Genomic DNA, 24,022 nt, shown 5'->3' with positions numbered 1-24,022 from the left:
TTTAGTGATATTTGGCTCTGTACTCCAAAACTGTAGATTTGTAATCAAACAATTCACATGTGGTTGAAGTGCACATTTTCAGCTTTGGTTTAAGGGTATTTTAAACATTTTGGTTTCATCATGTAGAAATTACAGCACTTTTTAATAGATAGTCCCCTCACACCTGTTTAATCTGATAGTCCCCACGCATTGAACAGGTGTCTAAAATTGGTTCCTCAGGTATAAGACAGCTTCAGTGTTTCATGTTAACTGTTACCACTGCAGTGAAACGTGAAAATAATGTAATGCTAGTGTCTGGTGCTAGTATCTGGTTTCTGGACATAAAAATGTCAAAAGTCCTACCATTACTGCATACAATCTAATGTCCCATTTTGGTTTTAGTGTCATCTCAATTAATTCAACCTCATCTCTCATAGATAATGTTATGGAATCAAACTGTAAAGAGATTTAAGTGGTGTATTACACTGAAATACTGTGTTCACTAGAGTGTAATGTGAGAGACTATCTATCTGTCACAGATAACAGAGCGGGTTAAATATAAATCATTTCTGAAGTAGTACAGGATAACAGATCCATTTGTATTTAAAAGTGAATTATTTCTTCTTGGCCAGTGGAGGGCAGCATTGCTACTGCTGTAGGATCAACCAATGAGAAGATGGTGTTGGCATGCATCAGTGGTTTATTCTTAAAAAGAAAAAAGCTTAATGTGTGAAGACAGAGGAGTCAAAACAGATAGAATCTCACTCTCAATATTTGCTAGTCATTATTGGCAATAATCAGCGTTTCAAACACGGAAATTATTTCAACACAAAATAAGTACACGTTTCTTGTGCTCTGACACAAATAGCTGCAAATCTGACGTCTAAATGGGCTTGGCGCACAGCACTGAACAGCATTACAGCACAGCTGAAGAGAAACCACAAACACTACACAACTTTACACAAAATAAAAAAATAAGAAACCAGCATTTGGCTAAAGTGTAAGTGCTGTAGTGTATACTGCTTAATTTTTTTTCAACCTTAAAGCATGTCTTGGTCGTGTTTGAGTGGAATCTTGAGGGGACAGAGTTTGGGGGGGGGGGGGGGTGTTGGGGTTCACAGGTAGGCTGCAGATGCTAATCTGAACCATACTGCATTGACAGAGTGGAGTGCATTTGAGGGAGGTTAACTCCTCTGTATTATTTGTCCCTTTAACACAGAAAGGAGGCTTCAAACGCCTTGGGAACCAGGACAAGGCAGAACAGTCTCTCATGGTAAATGGTAAATGGACTGCATTTATATAGCGCTTTTATCCAAAGCGCTTTACAATTGATGCCTCTCATTCGCCAGAGCAGTTAGGGGTTAGGGGTTAGGTGTCTTGCTCAAGGACACTTCGACACGCCCAGGGTGGGGTTTGAACCTCCTGAGCTATGTCGCCCCATAAAAAAGCTCTTTAGAGAAAGACAACGGCAAAATACAGGGGAGCATTCTAACACCCTGCCTTTACAACAGTAGCAAGCGAAAGGCTAACACCCCGGTCCTGCTCATCACCTACAGCACAACTTGAAGAGATCACAAGGACACATGTAGGCAGAGAGAAACAGAGTTCACAGCAGCGATGAGAGAGAGAGAGAGAGAGAGAGAGAGAGAGAGAGAGAGAGGAGCACCTTGTAGGTGAGAACTCTCACCGAAGTAAAAGAACTGTCCATTACAGGGCTGCCAGTTAACACACTAGTGATGCCATTATATCAGATATTTAAATGAAGGATAATATGCAATATTTCAATAAATAATAGCATAACTTTGAATAAATAGTTTCTATGGATCTCTAATAGATTAACCAGACTGAGACATAAATTGCAATGACACTTATCAACGGGGGGCACAGTGAAGGTTTGTAATTGGGGGATGGGAGAGGGGGTTTGAGGTTGAGTGAGCAAAATTGGGCAACTGGGGTCCAAATAGGCTAGGGGCCTGGGTAGGAGCAGGGGCAGGGGCAAATAAAACTGAAAAAGGCTTACTTTTATGAGGTTTAGCCTGTCATACTGAAAGGGAAATGAAAAAAAGAAATTGAGCAAAAGAAACGACTAAACTACTAAAAGTACCCTTTTTACAGAAACCAACCTCCCCCAGTATGAACTGAACTAGCAAGCACAGATCCGTAAAATGTACGAGGTTGTACCAAACAAGACTTTGCGATGGGGAATGGTGATAGGGTGATAGGGTGATAGGGTGGTTCTCTACCATATCCATAAAAAATGAAACAGAAACCTAACTCCTTTTCTTGACAAGTTAGCAAAGGTTAAAGCTGAAGACTATTTAAAGGTTATTTGGGTTTTATTACAGACTAGTGCAGCGTTGTCATAACTACCAACGGGACATCAACACCTCCTCATAGAAGCAGCTCGATTTAGTGACCCGTAGCGGTCAGCGCTAAAGAGGGTATGGTGGCAAATTTCATAATGATTTTGCCTTTGGGCAAAGTCCCCTACGGTCACCCCTGGTCTCTTCTCGTTGCCACGGAGACCGCATGCCGCACACTCATGGGGGGCGCGAGAGTTTTGGCTCTCCTTCGCAGAAGTGCTGGCAGAACTCGATCAACGAATGCTCGTATATTAAACCGCCTATGCTATGGACATAAGTAGCAGTGGTAATGCACTTAAAATGGTGCCTTTGTTCTTTCCCAATCACCCAATAAAAAAAACCTGCAAAAAGAACAACATTACACCAGAGAAAGAAACCCTACAGCCAACAGTTTCAGCATCTTATACACAATACATAAGCAAGCAAAAAACATCAATCCCTGAGCTCAGTAATCTGCTGTGCCTGACTAAGCAAACGCAGCACAGAAATGGCTTTACTTTATTAATTGAACATTTCTAATTAATTAGCATGGGATGGAGTGCACTAAACAGAGCAAGGACGAGTCTTTCATTTAAAATATTGATGAAATTCAGTGAGAGAAAATAAACTGTAACATTAAGCCAGTGCACTGTTCATAAGGGGAAGAAATACAGATTCCAAACCAAGCAGCTGAGGATGCAATGCATTCTGGGAAGACAGGGATGAAGGAGGTACAGAAAATACACAGGTAACTGTGGGGGGGGGGGGGTCATGCACACAGAACAGTTGCACAGGAAGGACAAGGGGAGTGGAGGAGAAACAGAATAGAGAAATGCTTACTTTGGAAAGTCGCTTGTGAGACTAGCATGCACAAGAAAAAGAACAACAAAAAAATAAATCAGGAAACAAAAACAGCACGGGGGAACCAAAAAAGAAATAAAAATTCAACAAAATCAGTTCTCACATCACAGACATTTTATACAACCGCGCCGAAGCGAACGGGGGCACAGTACTGAGAGACGAGACGGGGGAGCATCTCTCCACAGAAGTAACGTCCGATATAACTGTGGCCCGACAGAGCCGCTAGCACAGCAGTGCTTACGGGAATACGCTAGAATCCAAACCCACTGCATGGCGCTGTAATTGGATCTTTTTTTGCCCATTTTCCTCCCAATTTGGAATCACCCTTGGGAATTTCAGGCCCATCCCATCAATGTAATATCCCTCACTAATTTAGAAGAGCCAGTCTCCGCTACTTCCCTCTGCAGTCCACCAGCTGAGCTGCGCAGTCACTGCAGCATGTGTGCAGTTTGTGCAGACAGACTGCACGCAATTGGCAGGCAGACAGCCATATAGAACCCAAGAGCCACTCAAGCACTAAGACAAGGACAGTCCTGCCGAATGAATCTCTCTCCCTGGGTGACGGTACTGACCATCAAAATCCAAAGAGGCCGCCCCCTGCTTTTGCCATGGGCAGGGTGAGTATTCAATGCCAGGCTCAGCATTAAACTGAGAAAGAGGGGTTTAGGCAGACTTGGCACCTGTCAGTAGGTTGCAGTTTCAAATCCAAGGTGGGCCACTGCTGTTAAATCTTATGGGGGTGGTGACAGTGTTGGAGGAGGGAGGGGGGTTATAACTTAAAATCTGTTCTGCAAAAATCAAACCGTATAAGAAAATAAATGTAGAAATATAATAAATTATGTACTAAGGGAGTTATACCAGTCAAAAACAGGAAAAAAGCAAAAAGACAAGGTCAAGTACATATTTGACAATAAGCACACAGAATGAACTCATACAAATGATTCTGCTGACCTACTCCACAGAGAAAGAGCAGAGGAAATCAGTCCCAAGACCTTTTACCAACATGCTCTAATTAAGGAGACCTCAGGCTACAGACAGGGTCAAGAGGAGAGTCTGCCAGATTTTTAACCCACATACTAAGGATTCTGGGAAATGAAGATACCTCCATCACTTCCTGTTGACCTGAAGTGTAGACTGTGCGTCGGCTGAGTGCCCTTATGTGAGTGACGGGGGTGTGCGCGTGGAGAGGGATTGTGTGTCGAGGGTATTAGGTTGCAGCTCAGTGCTTCTCTCCAAACTCTCTGTGAGTGCGTGCGAGCCCGTGGGGTCCTGTTTCTGACCAGTGCTGTGCCCAGTGACACTGCCCCTGCTTTTACACCAATCACAGAGGCTGCCCACTACATTAGGCTCTGATTGGCCTCACCCACTTCAGGCCTCTGAGCTCTGACTGGTCAGAAACACGGCCAAGCAGAGGGAACCGTGTAGTGGGTATTGATCACAGACACCAGCTCCAGTACTCAGCCTGGCTTTGAAGGGTCAGTGAATGCATCTTAAACTAGGCTGTGTTGTGCGTGTACACTTTCAAGCCCACCAAAGCAAAGGGGGGGGGTGATATGTGTGTGTGGAAAGGGTACCCACACTTATTTTACCAGTGGCGAACAGTGTCTTTTAAGTGGGACATTGTGCGGCATTCACAACCCCTCTCCTGGGGTCAAACGTCAGTTATGCCCCCTCCCCTGCTCTGGCCCAACAAATCAATAACTTCAAAGTCAATCGTGCGGTTTACGTTCAAAGGGCCAGGTCACATGTTCCAGAGGGATTAGCCTTCTCATGAAGAGAAGGACAGAGGAGGCCATCAGTTCAGTGGTTGACTGGTGGACCTGTCGATGGGCCTGCTGGTTTGCTTTGTTGAGTGGGCGTTGCTTTTTATTTTTGATCCCTGGGAAGTAGGCTGTGTGTCCACATCTAAAAATGAACAGCATGTGTCCAGAGTAAAAAAAAAAAAAAGTAATTCTGGGACACGTGGAAAGCGCTCAGTCATAATGAGCATGCTAGAGACCGGCTGATGCAAAGGAGGGATGGGCAGAGATAAAAAGGATCTGTACAGGACAGGGTCGGTGTCTGTCATAACCATTCATGTACTATTACCAGGGACTACATACTGGCTTCTGACATGTACAGTATGTATGCGTGTGTCTCTGTGTGTGTGTGTGTGTGTGTGTGTGTGTACGTGTGTGTCTGTGTGTGCATGTGTGCATGTACATATGAGTGTGTGTGTGCATGTGTGAATATATGTATGTATGTACTGCATGCGTGCATGCATGCATGTCCAATGCGAACACATGCATGTTCAGCGGGCCACTAAGATCTTGGGACTTGTTGATCATCCGATATCAGGGTGGTGGATGCAGTGACCCAAAAAGATTGCATATGCGTTGCATGTCAACGGCAAACTGTTAAAAGTCTTCAATGGACCAAAAAAGGTATGAATTACAGATATAAGTATGGAAGGTTCAATTTTCTCAAACTGCCTGTGATGCAAGGGGGAGCGCAAGGCTTCATAAATCCCAAAATCTGTGGAGCCGCCGCGTACGATCAGTGGCTCTGTGATTATTCCCATTATCATTTTGCTATGGAAATCAGAGCCTTTTTATTAGTCAATGTGAGTAGGTGATGGACAGTGCATGGTACGCTAGCTCCACCCATTTTGGGGTTAATGTAACTGCACAATGAGAAAGTCATGCAAATGGTCACCTCACAGGCAACACTGATTTTATCTGAAGATGAACATTTTTAGAAATATCTCACCTATCCTATAATTAGCATATAAATTAATAACAGGTTTCATTCCTCCTACACAATCACACATGCCTTCCTAAAAACTTGGTTTAAAATGTTTAGGTAAGGGAAAAATATCAACTTCGAGATGAGAAATTCTTTCTTTGCGTGGGTCTATCAGGTTTTTATTTTTATCCTTCTCGGGAATTTGGATAGCAGTATCTCACTTGATTTCTCTTCCTGGGGTTTTTTTGGGGAGGTTTTGTTTTTGGTTTAAAATGTTTAGGAGTGGAGAGGGTTGGGGTTTGAGTGTCCTGGATGTTATGGCTTGAGGGAACTGCTGTGCACTCAGAACGGCAGCAGGTTTGAGGACGTTTGTGTTTACAGCGAGCAGGGCAAGGTTATGGGTGCTGCATAGAGGGCAGGTCAGAAGTGCTGTAAGGTCTTTGTTGCACAGCAGATGTGCCAGAGGGGCGGGTCTTTTAGATATCAGAATCACAGTAGGTGTGTTAGAGGTGTGAGGTGAAGTGTTCTGTCTTTGGGTATGCCCCTACATAAACTGCAATATAACACTGGAAACTCCTCTATCACCAACTGGAACCTAACCTTGCAGATAGGATGTACTGAGGATGGAGAAAAGGCAGAAGTTGACTAGACCTGGGTCAAGAAATTATTTGAAAGGATTTTAGCCTTCAGACACCTTTAAAATTCCTGAATTACTGAGAGCATTTTAGCCATTTTACAGTATTCAGAACATTCTCCTATCATGCGACGGCATGTTTTGGTTGAGACTTTTTTTGTTGAATAGTTCATAGGCATCAACAGGATTGTTTTCAAATTTTACCAGAATTTTCTGTACCAGAAAGTACAGTATTCCAGAAGACCCAAGTCAAGTCAAGCAGCAGACTTGCACTTAGGAGGGGGCGGGGCTGAGAGCAGGAGGTCGGCCCACTAGGGGCGGGGCTGAGAGCAGGAGGTCGGCCCACTAGGGGCGGGGCTGAGAGCAGGAGGCCGGCCCACTAGGGGCGGGGCTGAGAGCAGGAGGCCGGCCCACTAGGGGCGGGGCTGGCTCACTGGGGGGGCGGTTCTCACCTTGGAGTTCTTGCTGCTGCCTCGGGCAGACTGCACGGAGTAGCTGCGCTGCACCACCTGCTCGGGGGTCGAGGGGGACTTGTCAGAGGAGTGGTCTGAGCCCTTCTCCACCATGGTCTCGCCCTCCAAGCTCTGGGGAGTCGGCGAGCGTGAGCGTTTGCGAAGGACGGGCGAGCAAGCGGGCGTGCTCCGGTTCGAGTTACTGGCAGTGCTAGAGAAACAGAGAGAGCGAGAGGGGAAGAGGAGGAGAGAGAGGGAGAGAGAGATGATCACCTATTAACACAACGTACAGCCTTTGATTACTTGGATCACATCTAGACTGATAAACTTACTGCAGCAGTCTCACTGCAGGTGGAACATAGACCCTAAAGCCTCTTTATACAGCACCACAACAAAACTACAGGGAGTAGCACACATACAGCAAACATCGTACCTACGTCAGTCAGCTGTCAACAAGCCCAGTGTGACAATATCCCACAATCCCCAGTACAGATATGCAATAGCTATTTAAAGACGTCTCTGTGGCCCACTTGCAGCGTCTGATTACCTTACTGTCAGGCCATCGCAACACAGAGCCAGAGTGGACAAGCAGGCTGGTCACATGACCCATCCCCAAATGAACAACAACAACAACAACTGCAGCATCGGTGACAAAAAAATAAAGAGGTTCCTGTTAACAGTATGACAAACAATTCAATGATGCAAAAAGGATTTCTTAGAAGTTTGTTGGCCCATTCAGGACCTGAGATATAGCTCAAGCAAACATTTTTGAATGTAGCATCCATTTAACATTATAGAAATAGAAATAATTGGCAGGTATATCTACAGGGTCTTACTGTGGCATGGACAGCCTGAAAACCATCATCCACGGCTGTACCACAACCCCCCCTCCCAAAAAAAAGAGTTTTGTTCCTTCCGTTTCATTGTAGGAATGCAGCTTTATAAAAGCCTGGGGATTAGCAAATACAACCTTATCACAGAAATCCCCTCTACATCAATACATGCAACCAGCTGTCTGGTCAGTCTGAGAATGATTTTTTAATGTCATTTATTAAGTATCATTACAATCAATGTAAAAGCATCATGTTTCATAATCAGTTTGTTTGCCAGAGTCCCTTTCCAGAGCCTGCTAATCTCACGTGCGCTGTCCACTGCTCAAACCCACTGCCTGTAAGACGAAAGGATCGCTCCAAGCCACAAAACACATGATTTTCCAGGTTAGTTTTACCCCCCACCCCTCCCCCACGGCCCATTTCTAAATGACAAGCAGGCAGCTGTACACAGAGCAGGAAGGGTTCATTTACAGGCACACTGCAGGGGTTCAACACACTGAAGGCAGGGAGCCAACTTGGATCCTGGGTCTGTCGTTAAAGAAACGCTGGGAAATGTGTAAAACCATTCGGGTCTCTTCTCTTCTCACCATATCAAAGGTGCTCTGAGTATGAGAGCACATGACTGGGGGGACTGCTCAATGCTCATGCTTTTCCTTGTGAGATATCTCTGCTAAGGCTGGGGATGAGGCGACGTGAATCTCCCCACCCACAGAGAATACGGGCAAAAGCAGAGAGAAAGAACGGAATGAGAGAGCGAGAGAAAAAGAGAGAGAGACGCAGGGCTGCTGGGTGGCTCATATAGTTAAGGCAACACACTGCGCAGCATGGATAAGCGCCGTGGACTCATCCAAGTCTGAGCTGTGCCTCTAGTGGTGAACAGATGTTACTACTGTAACTACAAAGTCTGTGAGTGAGATAATGAGCGAGTTACAGAATGAATGTGAGATACGCAGTGCGTGAGTGAGTGAATGAGTAATAGAGTGAGGCAGCTACTGAGTGAGTGTGTGAGCCCCAGAGTGAATGAGTAAATGAAGGAGGAACAACGGCTTAATTTTTCTTCCCTTGCAACCGGCTTGCTTCCAGGTGAACACATCGCACACCCCTCAGTTTCGGCCATTTCCCGCTGAAGCACCTGGGGGACATTCCGGAAGGTTCTTGGCATCGGGGTCCATTGCCCTGATGGCTCTAATTCTTAACACCACATGGTGAACGAAGGCCATAACCGATCTCTGTGGCTCAGAGACCTGCAGACCCCGTTACTGGAGAAGCATTTTGCAGAGGGCAAAATCACAGCCACGAGCCAATCACGTCCAAACAGAAGCAATTCCACTATTGGAGGATGTTCTCAATCACAGCAATTAGTCAGCGAACAACACACCCGAGGAATGACGACTTCGACAAGCAACAAATGCTGTCTGCTCTGTAATCCTAGGAGTATTGGGAGGGGGTTGCCCTGATAAATGAGCTGTAAAGTCACCACATTCATTCATTGTTCTGATTTTAAAAAACGGCAACAAAAAAAAAAAAACCAAAACACTGACAATTCCCATAGCAACAGAAGACAGATGAAGACCAATGATACACTGGGGTAGCTGAGACAGTGGCAGTGACAGCTGCAGAGAGCATGTACATTATGGCTGCTAACAACTACGGCTAAAAGGGTCTGCCACACTGTGAGTGTGTGCATGTGTGTGTGTATGTGTTGTGTGCTGAATACAGACCCAGACAGCATGGCCAGTCAGACAAGCAGCAGGCGGTACAGTGGCCATGTGCAGAATAGCAATGTGCTCCTGGCTCTCCAGTCCTCATGTACAGCAGAGTCAGGCCCCAGTGCGGCCGTATGTTCTACACACACACACACACACACACACACACACACACCATACACGCACACACACACACAAATACGCTATCACACACAAACCCACACACATTGTCTCGCACGCATGCAAGCACACACACATACATGCAGCACAAAAGCACGCACGCATACACACACAACAGACACAGACACAAAGACACACACAGACACAGACCTACACACACGCTATCACACACAAACCCACACACACTGTCTCTCACACACACACGCAAGCACACACACATACATGCAGCATGCACACACGCACACACACAAACAGACAGACACAAAGACACACACAGACCTACACACAAACACGCACACACAGGCACACAAATCCTGTTCCTACGACACGGCTGGATTTCACACACAGCTTCTGCCCGCTAACAGCCTTATCTGGGCTTCACAGAACCAGCACAGAGCAGCGTGTGCATCCACACAGAAGCAGCCTCAAAGAGAAGTGCACCTGAAGAGCACACATACGCACACGGATTCACAGCAGCACCATGGGATGGAACAGATAAATATAAGACCCCGGGATGATACTGTCATGATGCCATGGCGACGCTGGAAACAATAACCCATTAGAACATTGAGCTGCCACCCTGTTTGGTTTTACATCAGTTTACCTCTCGCGGCTCAAATCGAACAGGCCACCTACGAGACCATAGCAGCTACTTCATTCTGAAATGAAAATGAAAGCACTAAGAGGCTACCAATACATTACGAGGCAGCATCTGGATCAGAGAGCATTAGCCACCCATTTCAATATCAGTGATTACAGATTGCATAATAAAAAAGCGACTGGCATTTCTGGAGAATGAGGGAATTAATGTGACAGGCAGTTTTACCTGAACCTTACTGGCAATTTCCACCTCCATCCAGCTTCTCTGTTTGTTGTGTTCATTCACCACTGCTTTGCAGGGGAAGAACATGGAGTTGCTGCTGAACTTTGCAGCGGATTTGTACACACACACACGCATAAATACACACACACACACGCATGCACACAAACACACACAAACACAGACACACTCTGCCCTGAAGCTTTGAAACCAACAGTTACATAGACAATGAAAACACATTGCATAACCGTGGCATGTCAGGCAAATGCAAGGACAGGCCATGTTGATTTCTGGTGTAAAATTAGCAAAAGGAATTGAAGAAAATTAAAAAGAGAAAAAGGCATGACTGACTGTGGGTCTCCATGGTAACACCAAAAAAGGCACTGCTATCTCAGTACTTCAGTCGTGCTGGAACACCATCCTTCAGAGGAGAAGAATCACGTGTGCCGATGTGTATATGCTTTGCCTGGTACAGCTACTAATTCTAGCCTAAAGATATGCTTTTCTTCTCTCCTCAGGTTTTCTTATGAGTTTATCCAATGGGAACTCAGGGTTCTACCCAAACAGACAGAAATGAGGGCTTCTATCTGCAGTAAACCAGGATTCGCACCTAGTGTAAATCCATACTAAGGATAGGCCAGAAAAATCAGCATTTTGTATTTTAAACTCACTGCTGACCTGCACAGCTCACTATGGCTCTGGGTCAATTCCATTTCAATACAGCAAACTAAGGAAATTAAATCCAATCAATTACCTTAGTAAATATTCAAAAATGTTATTTTCATCATAAAATGGAACCCCCCCCCCTTTTTGACTCACGCACAACCTAGGTAGTCAGACCCACACGCATGCACCCCAATCTGCCCGAGCAGCGACAGCTGGGATAGCTTTAGTCATCCGGGTGAGGCGAGGCTGCGGTCACACATGTGCCGACCCATTTTACAAGCACACCCCTGTGAGGCCACCTGAGCCACGTTTTCCGGTTACGCAAGGCGGCACCTACGGGACGACCCCCAAAAAAAGACCTGATTTCTGGTGTAAAATGGCTGCCTTAAATCACCAAGGTGGGGGCTACAAATTGGTGGCTTTTCAGGTGAGATCATGAGATGAAAAGCCCTATATAAATTCACTCCATTATAATCATTTTTAAAAAATGATATCACTGGGTCTGGCCTCCATACAGTGCACCATCACAACAAACACACTGCCACACTGAATTATTAAAATGTAAACTGATGTTTAAATGATAATCTAGCCCTAGAATATTTATTCTGTTTCTCCATTACAATGTTTCAATGCAGGCCTTCAAGCATGTGTTCATAAGCCCAGCCACCATAAACTCATGGAATGATGTCCAAAGCTTTCACTGGAGTGCATAGAGAATTAGTGTATGTTAATTATGCAGCAGAATACACAATTAACTGTAAAGTAGTGCTCATTAAAACCCCATTATCGGTCCATCAATTTAAGACAACAGTGTATAAGGAGAGCGTTGTGTAATTTGGACACTGTAATCACAAGTCTAGCATGCAAAATTTATATAGTCTGTAACAAGACTATTATTCTCACTGAGGAGAAAAAACAATTACCGGCAGATTCACTGCTGTCACCTTAACTACATATAGTAAATAACATATTCAGTGATGCATCCGTTATTGAATCAAATAATAAGGGAATATCTGGTGCACATTTTAAAAAGCTGTTTGTCGGTGCAGCCAGTCAGCGTTCAGCAGGTGTGTAGACGGCCCTGCTGCAGAAACAGAGCTGCTGTAGGGAAAGTCAGGCGTCTGTAGAGCTGACTGGCTGCTGGACGTCAGGCGTCTGTAGAGCTGACTGGCTGCTGAAAGTCAGGCGTCTGTAGAGCTGACTGGCTGCTGAAAGTCAGGCGTCTGTAGAGCTGACTGGCTGCTGAAAGTCAGGCGTCTGTAGAGCCGGCTGGCTGCTGAAAGTCAGGCATCTGTAGAGCTGACTGGCTGCTGAAAGTCAGGCGTCTGTAGAGCTGACTGGCTGCTGAAAGTCAGGCGTCTGTAGAGCTGACTGGCTCGAATCGGCAGTCACTGTAGAGCTGACTGCTGCTGAAAGTCAGAGCATCTGTAGAGCTGAATGCTGCTGAAATCAGGCGCTGTAAGCTGTTGCTGAAAGTCAGGCGTCTTAGAGTGACTGTGCTGGAAAGCCGCTCGTAGAACTGACTGCTGCGGAAAGTCAGGCGTCTGTAGAGCTGACTGGCTGCTGAAAGTCAGGCGTCTGTAGAGCTGACTGGCTGCTGAAAGTCAGGCGTCTGTAGAGCTGACTGGCTGCTGAAAGTCAGGCGTCTGTAGAGCTGACTGGCTGCTGAAAGTCAGGCGTCTGTAGAGCTGACTGGCTGCTGAAAGTCAGGCGTCTGTAGAGCTGACTGGCTGCTGAAAGTCAGGCGTCTGTAGAGCTGACTGGCTGCTGAAAGTCAGGCGTCTGTAGAGCTGACTGGCTGCTGAAAGTCAGGCGTCTGCAGAGCTGACTGGCTGCTGGTTATTCCCTCTGCCGACGCTGTTTTATTCACCGTTAGCCCATCACAGACAGTAATACGATCAGTTACTGCACAACAGAGCCTTTTACACGTGCACACACACACACACAAGCATGTGCGCACACACGCACGCACGCACACATACAATCAGACACAAACACGAAGACACACAGACACAGACACACACACATACACAGCATTCACAAGAGGGGGGCTCTAATTCTGTCAACACAGCACACACACATGTATCTCAGCAGCTGGTGTGAGCCATCTGCTTCGCTCTAACGTGACGCGCAAACACACCCCTCTCGCGACGAAACGGCGTCAGAAACGGCGCTACCTCCCGCAGCTTTCCCTGCCGCGCTCGCCCGCCGTCTAGCGCTTCGGCGGGCGGGGTCCTTTCCCTTACCCCGCCGATGACCGATGGCGTACAGACGCCATTCTTCACCCAGCCACTCCCCCCCCCACGGCCGCCTTCTCCCCCGACACCAGACAGCTCTCCCCCGCGATTCTGCCGTCCCCCTCCCCTCAGAAACGGGGCCCCCCGCGGCTGGCGAGGCACGCTCGCACGGTAACGGACGGAGACTCGCGCGGCGAAACCCACGCCTTCGGCGCCGCCGGCGGCATCCAGATTCTGTTGCCCGGACAACACCTCAGACGGGCAAGAAATGGGCTCCATTGGGCGAGCGGAGCGCGGCGAAGACGGCGCACAGAGCCCAAACGCGCCGCCAGGAGCCAGGCGCGCGCCGGAGCCCGGCCCCCGGTGCGTCTGCGTGCGGGAGGCAGAGAGGCAGAGAGCCACTAACCTGGTCGCCATGGAGAACCGTGTGGACGCTAAGGGCCCCTCTGACACATCACTCATTCAGCCAGCGGTGAGGTGGTGGCGGTGAGGAGGAGGAGGAAGAGGAGGAGGAGGACGAAGGCGGAGGGAGGGAGGCTGCCTCCTGGAACATCACGGAGCGGAGCATGCCGACAGCCGAGTGGACCCCCCGACGGCAGCCCCGATCATGGCTTCCCCTCCAAACGCTTCCCCGTCCGCGCTTCTCTTCCCTCTCTCTCTCTCTCTCTCTCGCTCTTTCTGCTCTCTCCCTCTTTCTGCTCTCTCCCTGTCTCCGTTAAATCCAGCGCCTTTATCCAAGCCAGTGACTCGCCTTTCTTCTCCACTGTTCACGATCGCTCTCTCACTCTCTGCCTCCTCATGCACAGATACTCGGAGAAAGAGAGGGAGAGAGCGAGAGGGGGAGCGAGGCAGAGAACTGGCAGTCACTTTGCATAATAGCTCCTGCTCACTGCAGCTGCCTGCCAGCTTCTCAATTATTTATGCTTTTCATGAATGGAGTGGCTGACATCACCGTCTACCAGGTCACTCTACACTCCCCCACCCGTTTAAAATCAAACCAGCGATCCACATGTTTTTACACCCCCTCTCACACTCACATGTATGCACATGCACACACACTCATGCCCTTACTCACTCACCCACACTCACACACAGAAAACCGCACACAAAAACTCACGCCAGGAAACATGGCGCCACACGCCATTTAAGAGTCATTTCCCCTCTCGCACGTTGCGTTCACCCTGTTGGGTGATCTCAGATGAGGATAAAAGATCATATTTCTGTAGGAGCCATGTTCCAGGTGAGCCAGTAATGGTGAATAAAAGAGGATTGGCCCTTTAGACAGTTCATTTGAATAACGAATCTGCCAAAAAAGCTTGGGAACTGTAGTGTTACAAGCTCGTTTTCCAGCGGACTCGGCCACACAGTTGGAACAGCGATTAGGAACGAAAAACAAACAGCTAAATTCCTCCCGCTAAGCGGAAGGATACGTCGGCACATTCAGAGCTGCGCTCTGGCACGGCCGTCAGTCAAAGGCCCGGAGCCAGCAGTTCTATCACACTAACGGGGCCGCATGCAAACACCAACCACGCTTTAAATGACCAAGGCCCCAGCTCCGCACGGGCAACAGGTGCCGGTGATGGGACACGCTGAGTTCCTTATTTTCACCGGGATTTGCATTTAAAAGTACCTCCTGTTGCTCTTGCGCCGTCTCAATTTACAATGCAACCCAAGGGTAAAAGGACCATGGATAGCCACAAGGACTGTGGATGACAGCTTAGAAAATGCTAATAGCAGTACATTGCAATTAAATGATATTCTAAAGTGAAAAATGCACTACTTTTTACTTTGAAGTTTACTTTAAGGTTACTAACCAAAAACCTTAAATCAAGCTGAGAAAAGCCAAAGCAAAGGCGACAGTAAATGCATCATAACAAAAAAGAAAGAAAGAAGAAAAGAACCTACATTAGTACGCAAACTCGTCATACGTTGTTGGAATGCAGATGAAAACATAATTCCCGAAATTTACAGAGGGAGGTGAGGACAAAGGAGTCACTGCACCAGGAACTTGAAGAGCAAGCAGCTCTAATAGAGTAAATAACCTGTACTGCTGAAAAAATACTCCTCACCTCTTCTAAAATTAACCTGTGACAAAACTCAAATACATAAATAACCCGTGACGAGCCAATTATGGAGGTGTCCAAAGTCCAGAATGAACTAGTCCACAAAGCCTTTCAACTCAACCGGAACATCTCCCAGAGATATTAACCCAAAAAGGGCTTTTTTAGATGGCAAAACTGAACACCCAGTCCCTTGTGAGGTCAGAGTTCAGCTGTACACGTCTACCGAAGGCGATTTAAGCAAAACAAGATCAGGTCCAAAATTCATAAAGCATGACAGAGCAAGGGTGATTAATTTCTGATCTAGGATCAGGTCTTCCCTGGCTCTATGCTAAGCCTAAGCATCATGAGCTGTAAAGCAAAATGATCCAAGATCAGTTCTCCTATTCAATTAGGACTTTCTAGGACCCTTAAACCTAATATTTATTATTACTCAAAAGAGTAAATTATTTTTTACATATCTTTTTTCACAGAAAAACATATACATTACATGTACATTGTTTACTCAACTTTTCAGAATACTTATGCTTTTTCTAATTCTATGAATACTGTAATAGATTAAGCAATAAATTATGCCAGATACAACTGATTCTGATGTAAACTACAGCACTGAGATTTTTAACTCACACAATCCCCAAACTGCTTTTTATGAACATGAGGCTGAATTACCTAAAACACAAGGGACATATGGCATAAGATGGCAGGTTTGTCCTAACCCAACCCCTGAGTAACAGATTGGTTCTGTGTGAAAATGGACTACCTGAAGTAGTTTTAACCAGAGTGCCTTTCATCTGACAGAAGACTGAGGCTACTTGAAACTCAAAATGGCCAGATCAGCCACATTATCAGTGCCTGACTGGATTTTACTGTTGAAAGTCTTTTGATTGGTTTAGCATTGATATCATGTGATTGGCCCAAACGTTATGAGGGTCACAATGTCCATTCCACGTCCCAGAATCTGCGTAAGTATCAAACCAAACAGACCATGCAAGCAGTACACTTAGTTCAGACTGTCCTACGGATCACCATACTGCCCCTAGAGGGGTGTGGCAGGAATGGGAACAGCAGGTCATCAGTAACATAACATAACATAATGACGAGAACAGCCCAACAATGCCTGCCATTTTTCTACCACTAAAGTGTACGTAATGCTCGGGTTACCTACAAACCAGGTGGCATGTAGCATCATATCAATCTTGAAAACCCCCAGAGTTCCTCTACTACATGACCTGGCAGACTATTCCACACACTGACTACTCTGTGTGAAAAACTTCCTAATGTCTATGCGGAATTTACCCTCTGCCAATTTCCATTTATGTTCCCTTGTTCTACTAGCAGAACTCACCCTGAAGAATCTCTGGTAGTTCATTTTCTTAATCCCCTTTATGAATTTAAAAGCCTCAATCAAATTGCTCATACATCTCATTTTACTAAGATTGAAGAGATTAAGCATTTTAAGACATGCCTCATAACTTTTATCTTTCATTCCAATACTCTACTTTGAACCATTTCCAGAGCCTCTATATCTTTCTTGTAGTATGGTCCCCACAACTGCACACAATATGCTAAGTGTGGTCTGACAAAGGAATTGTATACGATAAGTACAACTTTCTTGCATTTATACTCAAACTAATCCAAACTAACACTTTTGGCTATAAATCCCAGAATCCTGTTGGCCTTATTTACTGCTACACCGCAGTGCCTAGAACCTGAAAGGCTTTGATCAAAAGGCTATTACTCCAAAGTCCTTTTCAAATTGAGCACATTACAATTTTGTTCCTCCAATAAAGTATTCCTGCCTTAAGTTTTTATTTGTAGAACATGTGGAACTTTACATTCAGCTGTATTGAATTTCATTTGCCAGGTTTCCGCCCACTGTGTGCAATTCCATATTTAATTTCAGTCGATGAGAAAGGAAAGGACATCAGGCGTGCGGATGTTGGAAGCGAGTCCTTCTCTACATCTATTCTCCTGCTAATTTGTGTCTCAAAAGTTGGGAAGTGTGTGATTTGCAGGGCTTTTTACGTGACATTGTCCTTCAAAACAGCTCACTATGGTACAGTGCGTGCAAAGTTTCCAGTTTCTATTTAAGCAGCTTTCTTTTTAGATTATCTAAAACTTATCATCTGAGCACCATGAGTCATTGAAACTTAAGTGGATTCTCAAATGCTGTTGAGATTAATCTTGCTGAAATAAATAAGCAAACACATACAAGTTATGGATTTAAGCTGAATAATGTAGGAGTTTGTGTTTAGAAAGAATTTGGCCATATTCAGGCAAAGCCATGCTCACATGCACAAGGACCTTGTGTAAACCGTTCCATCCCTCTCATTGGGTAACCACTGCCGGCTTTCAAAACACAAATGACCTACTTCCGGAACCTTTGGCCTGCCTGTTTTGTGCTCTGAGGAGAACGGACAGCAACCCTCGGGCCAACCAAAGAAAAGCCGCTCAGAATTCCGATTTGGGGGGGCTCTACCGGGTGGTGCATCCAGCCGGAGAGCTCTCTGGAACAAGAACTCTGAGAAGAGAAAGTAAAGTGTACACAGACCAGAAACAGTCCTGAGTGGTCAGAAGCACAAGGTGCGTCATATTGAACTGGACGGTTTCAACAGGCAGGGCAATCCCCTAAAGTCAACACCTGCAACAGCTACATACAAAGGGGACTCCACCAAGCCAGAATGGCGGCCTGTCGAGCAGCTGACAGCACCTCTCTTGGAGGACACACATACTAGCGCCCCCCCTAACCTATGGAGGGTGCTAGTGATGAATCGGCCCTATGATTGGGAGTGGTGGGTCTTAGACAATTGGTTTTGTGATGGATTCAACAGCGGTGTTGGTGTAGTCCGCTCCACCTGTTCCCAGTGATAAGTTGACTCTGTGTGGCTGCTTGGGTCATCCTCAGACTAACCGAGACTTTGCGCACTACATTCTGGTCCTTTTTATTACTGTTTTTTGGGGGTGGGGGCACAGTTGTTTCCAGTGTCGCCTGGCAACCACTTCAGAGCAGCCATGCGTGGCTGCGTCAGAAACGGCTGTCGCCCCGTGCTGGTTCTGTTCCGCGGTTTCCATGGTGATGTGCCGAACGATTCACCAGTGCCGGGAAGGGACGGAGAGCCAAAAGCAAGGAGGCATTGTGGTGTGCGCGCCCCTTCCCCCCCCCCCCCCCTTTAATCTCCCTCTGGACTGGACCAGCGGAACACTGAGACACTGCACTGGGCACAATCCTCCTTCATAACAGCACAGGGACCCACAGGCTGTTTACTGAATAAAGATCAACAGTGCAGCTTACCCTCGATCTTAACACATATCTCTGCTGACCTTGGACTGAATCACAAGTTTCACTGAGGAAAAATACCCCAGAGAGATTTCACTCATACATGATGAACACACACCTTTAATGTCCAACCAAATGCTTTTCCTGGGTTTCCTAAGCTGAAATATAGAAACATTCAGTTGTAAATTTGCACTAGTCCTCACACCCTGTGTGGTCAGATAACAGGACCAGTGCAAAGGTAATGAAGGCCAGAGAGTTACTGTGGTCGTATGATAGAGAAATAAAGGGCAACTTACCCTGCATTCCAGAGGATGGTATCTGCTCAGGTGCAGTAGGGTAAGGGAACTATGGGGATATTGTGAGTAGAGGTCTATGTGATCACCAGCTGGTTATTAGAGGGGTTGGGGGTTATTAAGTTAAGGGCATAAGGGCCGGGCAGGGGCAAAGACAGCAGGGCTGAGGCAGTGCTCCAGGGTAGGAAAACACAGCCTGCCAGACACACAATGCTCTCTTTGGGGCCTTTGAGCCAGAAGCGGAAGGGAAACATGGTGCCTTCTCCATACTCAGCAGAGAGGGGGTCAGACATTTTCAATCCACCCCCCTGCACACAGCACACACACTCAGTGGTTACAATGCAGTGGGCTGGCAGAGTGAGGCTGAGGCTCTTCAACATAATCAATCAAACAGAACAGGGATCTGGCACTTTATGGATCGGAGGAAAATGCATTAATCATCGAAGCGCCTGTGTGATTCCAGCTGGCATGGCACCACTGCTTTATCCAGTGCTCCCAGTAAACAGGGAACAACTTGAATAGACAGGGGTCCCGCCCCCACCCCCTCCCTTTTAATTCTCCATGCAACCGCTATCCCATAATAACCACCTGCAGAGCAACCGTGCTGCTGACTCAATACTGTATTCACTGGTCCCCGCCTATTTAGCCTGTTAAAATTCAGGCAGAACCGAGTCAGCAAGTGTGCCCTGGTCACTAACCCCTCTGCTCTGGTCCCTAGCCCCTCTGCCCTGGTCCCTAACCCCTTTGCTCTGGTCACGAACCCCCTCTGCCCTGGTCCCTAACCCCTTTGCTCTGGCCCCTAACCTTTCTGCCTGGTCCCTAGCCCCTCTACCCTGGTCCCTAACCCCTCTGCTCTGGTCACTAACCCCCTCTGCCCTGGTCCCTAGCCCCTCCGCTCTGGCCCCCTAACCTCTCTGCCCTGGTCACTAACCCCTCTGCCTTGATCACAAGCCCCTGTTCTAGTGTTCAGTTGAGACAGCTGAAACAGGAAATTGTTTCCCCAAAGTAAATGTTCATGAATTTGGCCAGCTTGTCAGCAATATGGTGACAGACTTCACTGTCACTGTGACTTTGGGGAAAATCTCCATGGTGTACATTTTATGTCAGAATATGACAGCAAAGTTTTTAAAAGAACAGTTGTTTCAGGAAAGGCAAATGTTAAAAGAAAAGCCCTTTTATTTTAAGCTGGAGAGAAAATGTAGCTAAATACAATCAAACCATGGAAACAATCTCATGGCATGACAACTGCGGTTCAACTGCCTGGTTATGCGCTATTTTTGAAACTTTACATTAATTATTCATTTAGAGTATGCTTAAGGTTTACAGTGAAGATTTTTTAAAGCCATTATGAATATTTGATGTGTGCTTTACCTTCCATCTGATATCTCTGTTAGAACAGAAAAATCAAAAGACAGCGGCAGACAAAGCAGGGTTCCAGTCAGCTGACTCACAAACGAGCCAATCGGCCCCTCAGCACCAAAGCAACGGCCTTGCAGGTGGCTTCCTTATCTTAATCACCTATCACCATCAAGCCAGATCAGCACTGCCTGATGCTTAATTACCATGGCAACCATTTTCTCACACTGCCCCTCTCTCACCTTCCCTCATGGGTAAACTGCGCAGGTGACGTGCTGTGGGATCGGGGCTCAGTGACATGACTCAGCAGTTGAGGGCGAAACGCACGCAAGCTTTCTGGCGTCCGCGCTTATCGAACCACGTGGGAGGCGAGACCCCAATCGCCGCGATTTTCCACCGTTTCTCATTAGTGGAATGGGAACGCAGAAAAGCCCCAGGATACGAAAGTGTGCGGGGCGTGGTTTCGGGGGCCAAAGGGAACAGAGGGGGAGGGCGGGGCCGGTAATTGACCGCTCCTGGAAATTCTGAGGGCCAACGTTTCGAAATAGCGCTCTGCCACCCCCGCTACAAAGCTTAATGGAACAGCGTCCATTGTTCCTGCCAGCATTATACAAAACAAACAAAAAAATAGCCAGTCAGAACACATGCATTAGAAAAGCAAAACTCTATTCACATATAATGGCCGGTCTAAAACAACCTTGATGAATATACCGAGAGATAAAGCTTCTACAGAAGATAAAGAAATGGGGGCATTAACATTACCAACCAATTTTACACGGCTTTAGCCAAAATCAACAGCTGGCACTTGCGTATTCATCATTCATATCCATAAAATGCATCTGTCCCTCATAAACTTGGTTCCCGTAACCTTGCTAAGCAAAAAATTATGTCTTTTGGTGCGGTAGAGCAAGGAGCCTGACGTAGTGCAATTGTTCATGAGATTTATAGAAAATACAGCGCCAGCTTAACTGTACTGTATAATTCATCACCAGTATACAGAGGCTGTGCAGCACAGCAGTAAACTGCACTACAATGTATGTCCCTGAGAATCCCCAGACACATTCAACACCGTCAAGGCCCCCCACAACGGCCAACCCCCCTGGGTTGGCAGTCAGCTGCCCTGTGGACAGTGCCATGCGGTCTCCTGACAGGCTGTATTTCTAATGATAAACACACAGTAAGCAACACGGTCTCCTTTTCCTTCCATTTTCTACAGGTCAACATAAATCAAATCAACTGGCACTGTAGAAAAACGAATAAATCGGTACAGTGTGCATTTATGGCCGTCTCCTTCTCCAATGACATTTCCACACCTGGCTCAGTCAGGTTCAAATATGACCCATAAATTTCATTACACACAAACAGGGCCCTGAAACCGCTTTCAAAAACGGTGTTAAAAACAGCTTTCACCTTTCCCAAGAGGTTAGCCAGGTTTCATCATGTTCCACAGCCTTTTTCATAACAGTATATACAGAATTATACCAATGAACATCATTCAGTCAGCTGCCATGGCAGTGTTTTATTGCATAATAGTGACTCGCACTGGTCAGGAGCTTGCAGTTCACCCGAGCCTCCAAGTTATTTCTGTCAAGCAGGGTGTGAAAAGAAGCGGCCTTCACTTCACCCATTTCGGGGTGGGGGGTGGGGCACGTTTGGCAGCTTTCTCCTGATTCGACAACACAAGTTGAGATGGGCGTCACAGTGTGAGCATGGCTGAGCATTCCCAATGAGGGAGAAAAGAGCGCAAAAAAAACTAACTTTCAAAGGGGAAGGACTGGAATACGTTTGGTTTTTACCAAGTTTGGCCCATTCTGCTTAGAGCTTCTGGATCTGAACGATCCAGAAACACGCGTTTGTGGAAATATACAGCGTTAATATCTGGTACATTCCACGCTGGCTTAGTAGCAGCACCTACCCAATGCCACTTACATCACATTGCCTACATTTAACGTATTGACTATACAATGCAACTAAATACTTACTGAAGAGATTCAGGTTAAGAACCTTTCACAAGGGTACAATGGTATCCATAAGTCCAGGGGCCACATGCATAAAACTGTCGTATGCACAGATTTGATGGTAAATAGGGCATACAGCAAAATCCACGACAGCACTGAGATTTATAAATCCTGAAACTGCCCCAATTGCATACTTGTGCATACTCCAGACCATGCGTATAATCTATTCCCTGTGGCTGTTCAGCTGTACTGCAGGCATGAGACACTTTTCCCAATCTCGTGACAGATGTGATATTTGAAGAGCATAAAGTGTGTACGAATGGGACAGTGCAAACGCATCACTACAGTGGTTTAAAAGCGACAGCAATATGTGAATATAGACAAAATTCCAACAGAAAATTACATTACCTACATACCATTAATGAGGGTTATATTTTACTGTATTTTATTAACATCCAGTACAATGTTAAAAAGGCAGCTCCTGAAACTATTCTACCATGCTACCATTCACATTAATAGTTCGACCGAGATGAAAGAAACCAGCAGAAGAGAATCAAAATGTGAATAGCTACACTGCAGAACAAAGTAGGAAATGTTTTTGAAATCAATGGCTGGTGATAGCACGAGCACCAAAAAGAAATAATATAAAACTGCTTTGCAGTTATGAAATATTACCTCATTATAGATATGACTACAGTATGAAAACTGACGTAGGAGCTATTCACACTAGGGACCTTGGCTGTACTAGCACTGTTGGAAGACCTCGCGAATGGAGCGATACACTGTTAGCATGTCCTTAGGGACTGGACAGAATTCCTCATGAGTCGATAACGTTTACCCAGAGCCATCCTACCACAGCTTACCAAGCAACACGTTTAGTTTTACTGGATACTGAACTGCTTATGGGACCAAACAATTTTCGCTCTCTTGCCTGCACCTCAGTCAACAACTCGATCTCACATTCAGACGATTTTTTTTTTTTTTTTCCATTATGTTTCCTTATTGTTCACTATAATTACAATTGTGTTCTTTTGTAACACTTTTTAATGCCACTTCCAAGTGATATAAATAGCAAAACATTACGGACTAACCCTTGTGTACGCAAAATTTAGTAAAAGTTAAAACAAGTGGTGCACCCAATTAAAACAGCGGCTCTCCCAAACCGGACAACCAGCAGTAATGGAATGGGCCCGGGAATATGACCAGGAATTCCAAACTGGGAAAAAGAAATCATGAGGAAAGAAAGCAGGTTAAAAATACAAAATAAAAAGAAACCCATTTTAAAACATTTGAATACTGTTCACAGCCTTTAAAAGCCCCTCAGATCCTGAGGTACGGTAGGGGACCAAAACATTAGCCTTGCCAAAGGTATGTGGGATCAGCTAGAGGGTCCGTGGAAATAGTCTGGATATAGTGATTCTGCCCATACTGGCCCAATAGCTGTTCATTTAATTGTTAAAAGAATGCTGGGGGGAGAGAGTGGACTGTATGTGGACTTTATGTTTTCTGCTTCAAAGAAGGCTTACACTAATTTAATAGTCAAATTAAAATACTCAAATTAAAATAGGGAATTAGGATCAAAGGCGACTCCAGAAAAGTCTGAGCTGTGCCCTTAGACATGTTTAAACTCATTAAAACTGAAAC

At 46.0% G+C, this 24,022-nt stretch overlaps 1 protein-coding gene across 8 annotated transcripts in view; it reads right to left on the bottom strand.

The window, feature by feature from the left end:
• Positions 1-24,022, bottom strand: part of gramd1bb (GRAM domain containing 1Bb) — a 106,661-nt gene that overhangs the window by 27,864 nt on the left and 54,775 nt on the right. For 4 of the 8 annotated variants that reach the window (XM_064303382.1, XM_064303381.1, XM_064303380.1 and 1 more), the window contains one exon: positions 6,993-7,203. In XM_064303382.1, the coding sequence (XP_064159452.1) occupies positions 6,993-7,203 (211 nt within the window). Of the gene's footprint in view, positions 1-1,999; positions 2,024-3,161; positions 3,183-6,992; positions 7,204-13,840; positions 15,893-24,022 lie in introns of those variants that run through there. The other 4 variants (XM_064303383.1, XM_064303378.1, XM_064303385.1 and 1 more) reach the window with 2 other exon arrangements.

The sequence above is a fragment of the Anguilla rostrata genome, chromosome 12 (assembly GCF_018555375.3).
Source record: "Anguilla rostrata isolate EN2019 chromosome 12, ASM1855537v3, whole genome shotgun sequence".
Taxonomy (NCBI): Eukaryota; Metazoa; Chordata; class Actinopteri; order Anguilliformes; family Anguillidae; genus Anguilla; species Anguilla rostrata.
Note: the sequence above shows the minus strand (reverse complement) of the source record. Positions and strands in the feature narration are given on the sequence as shown.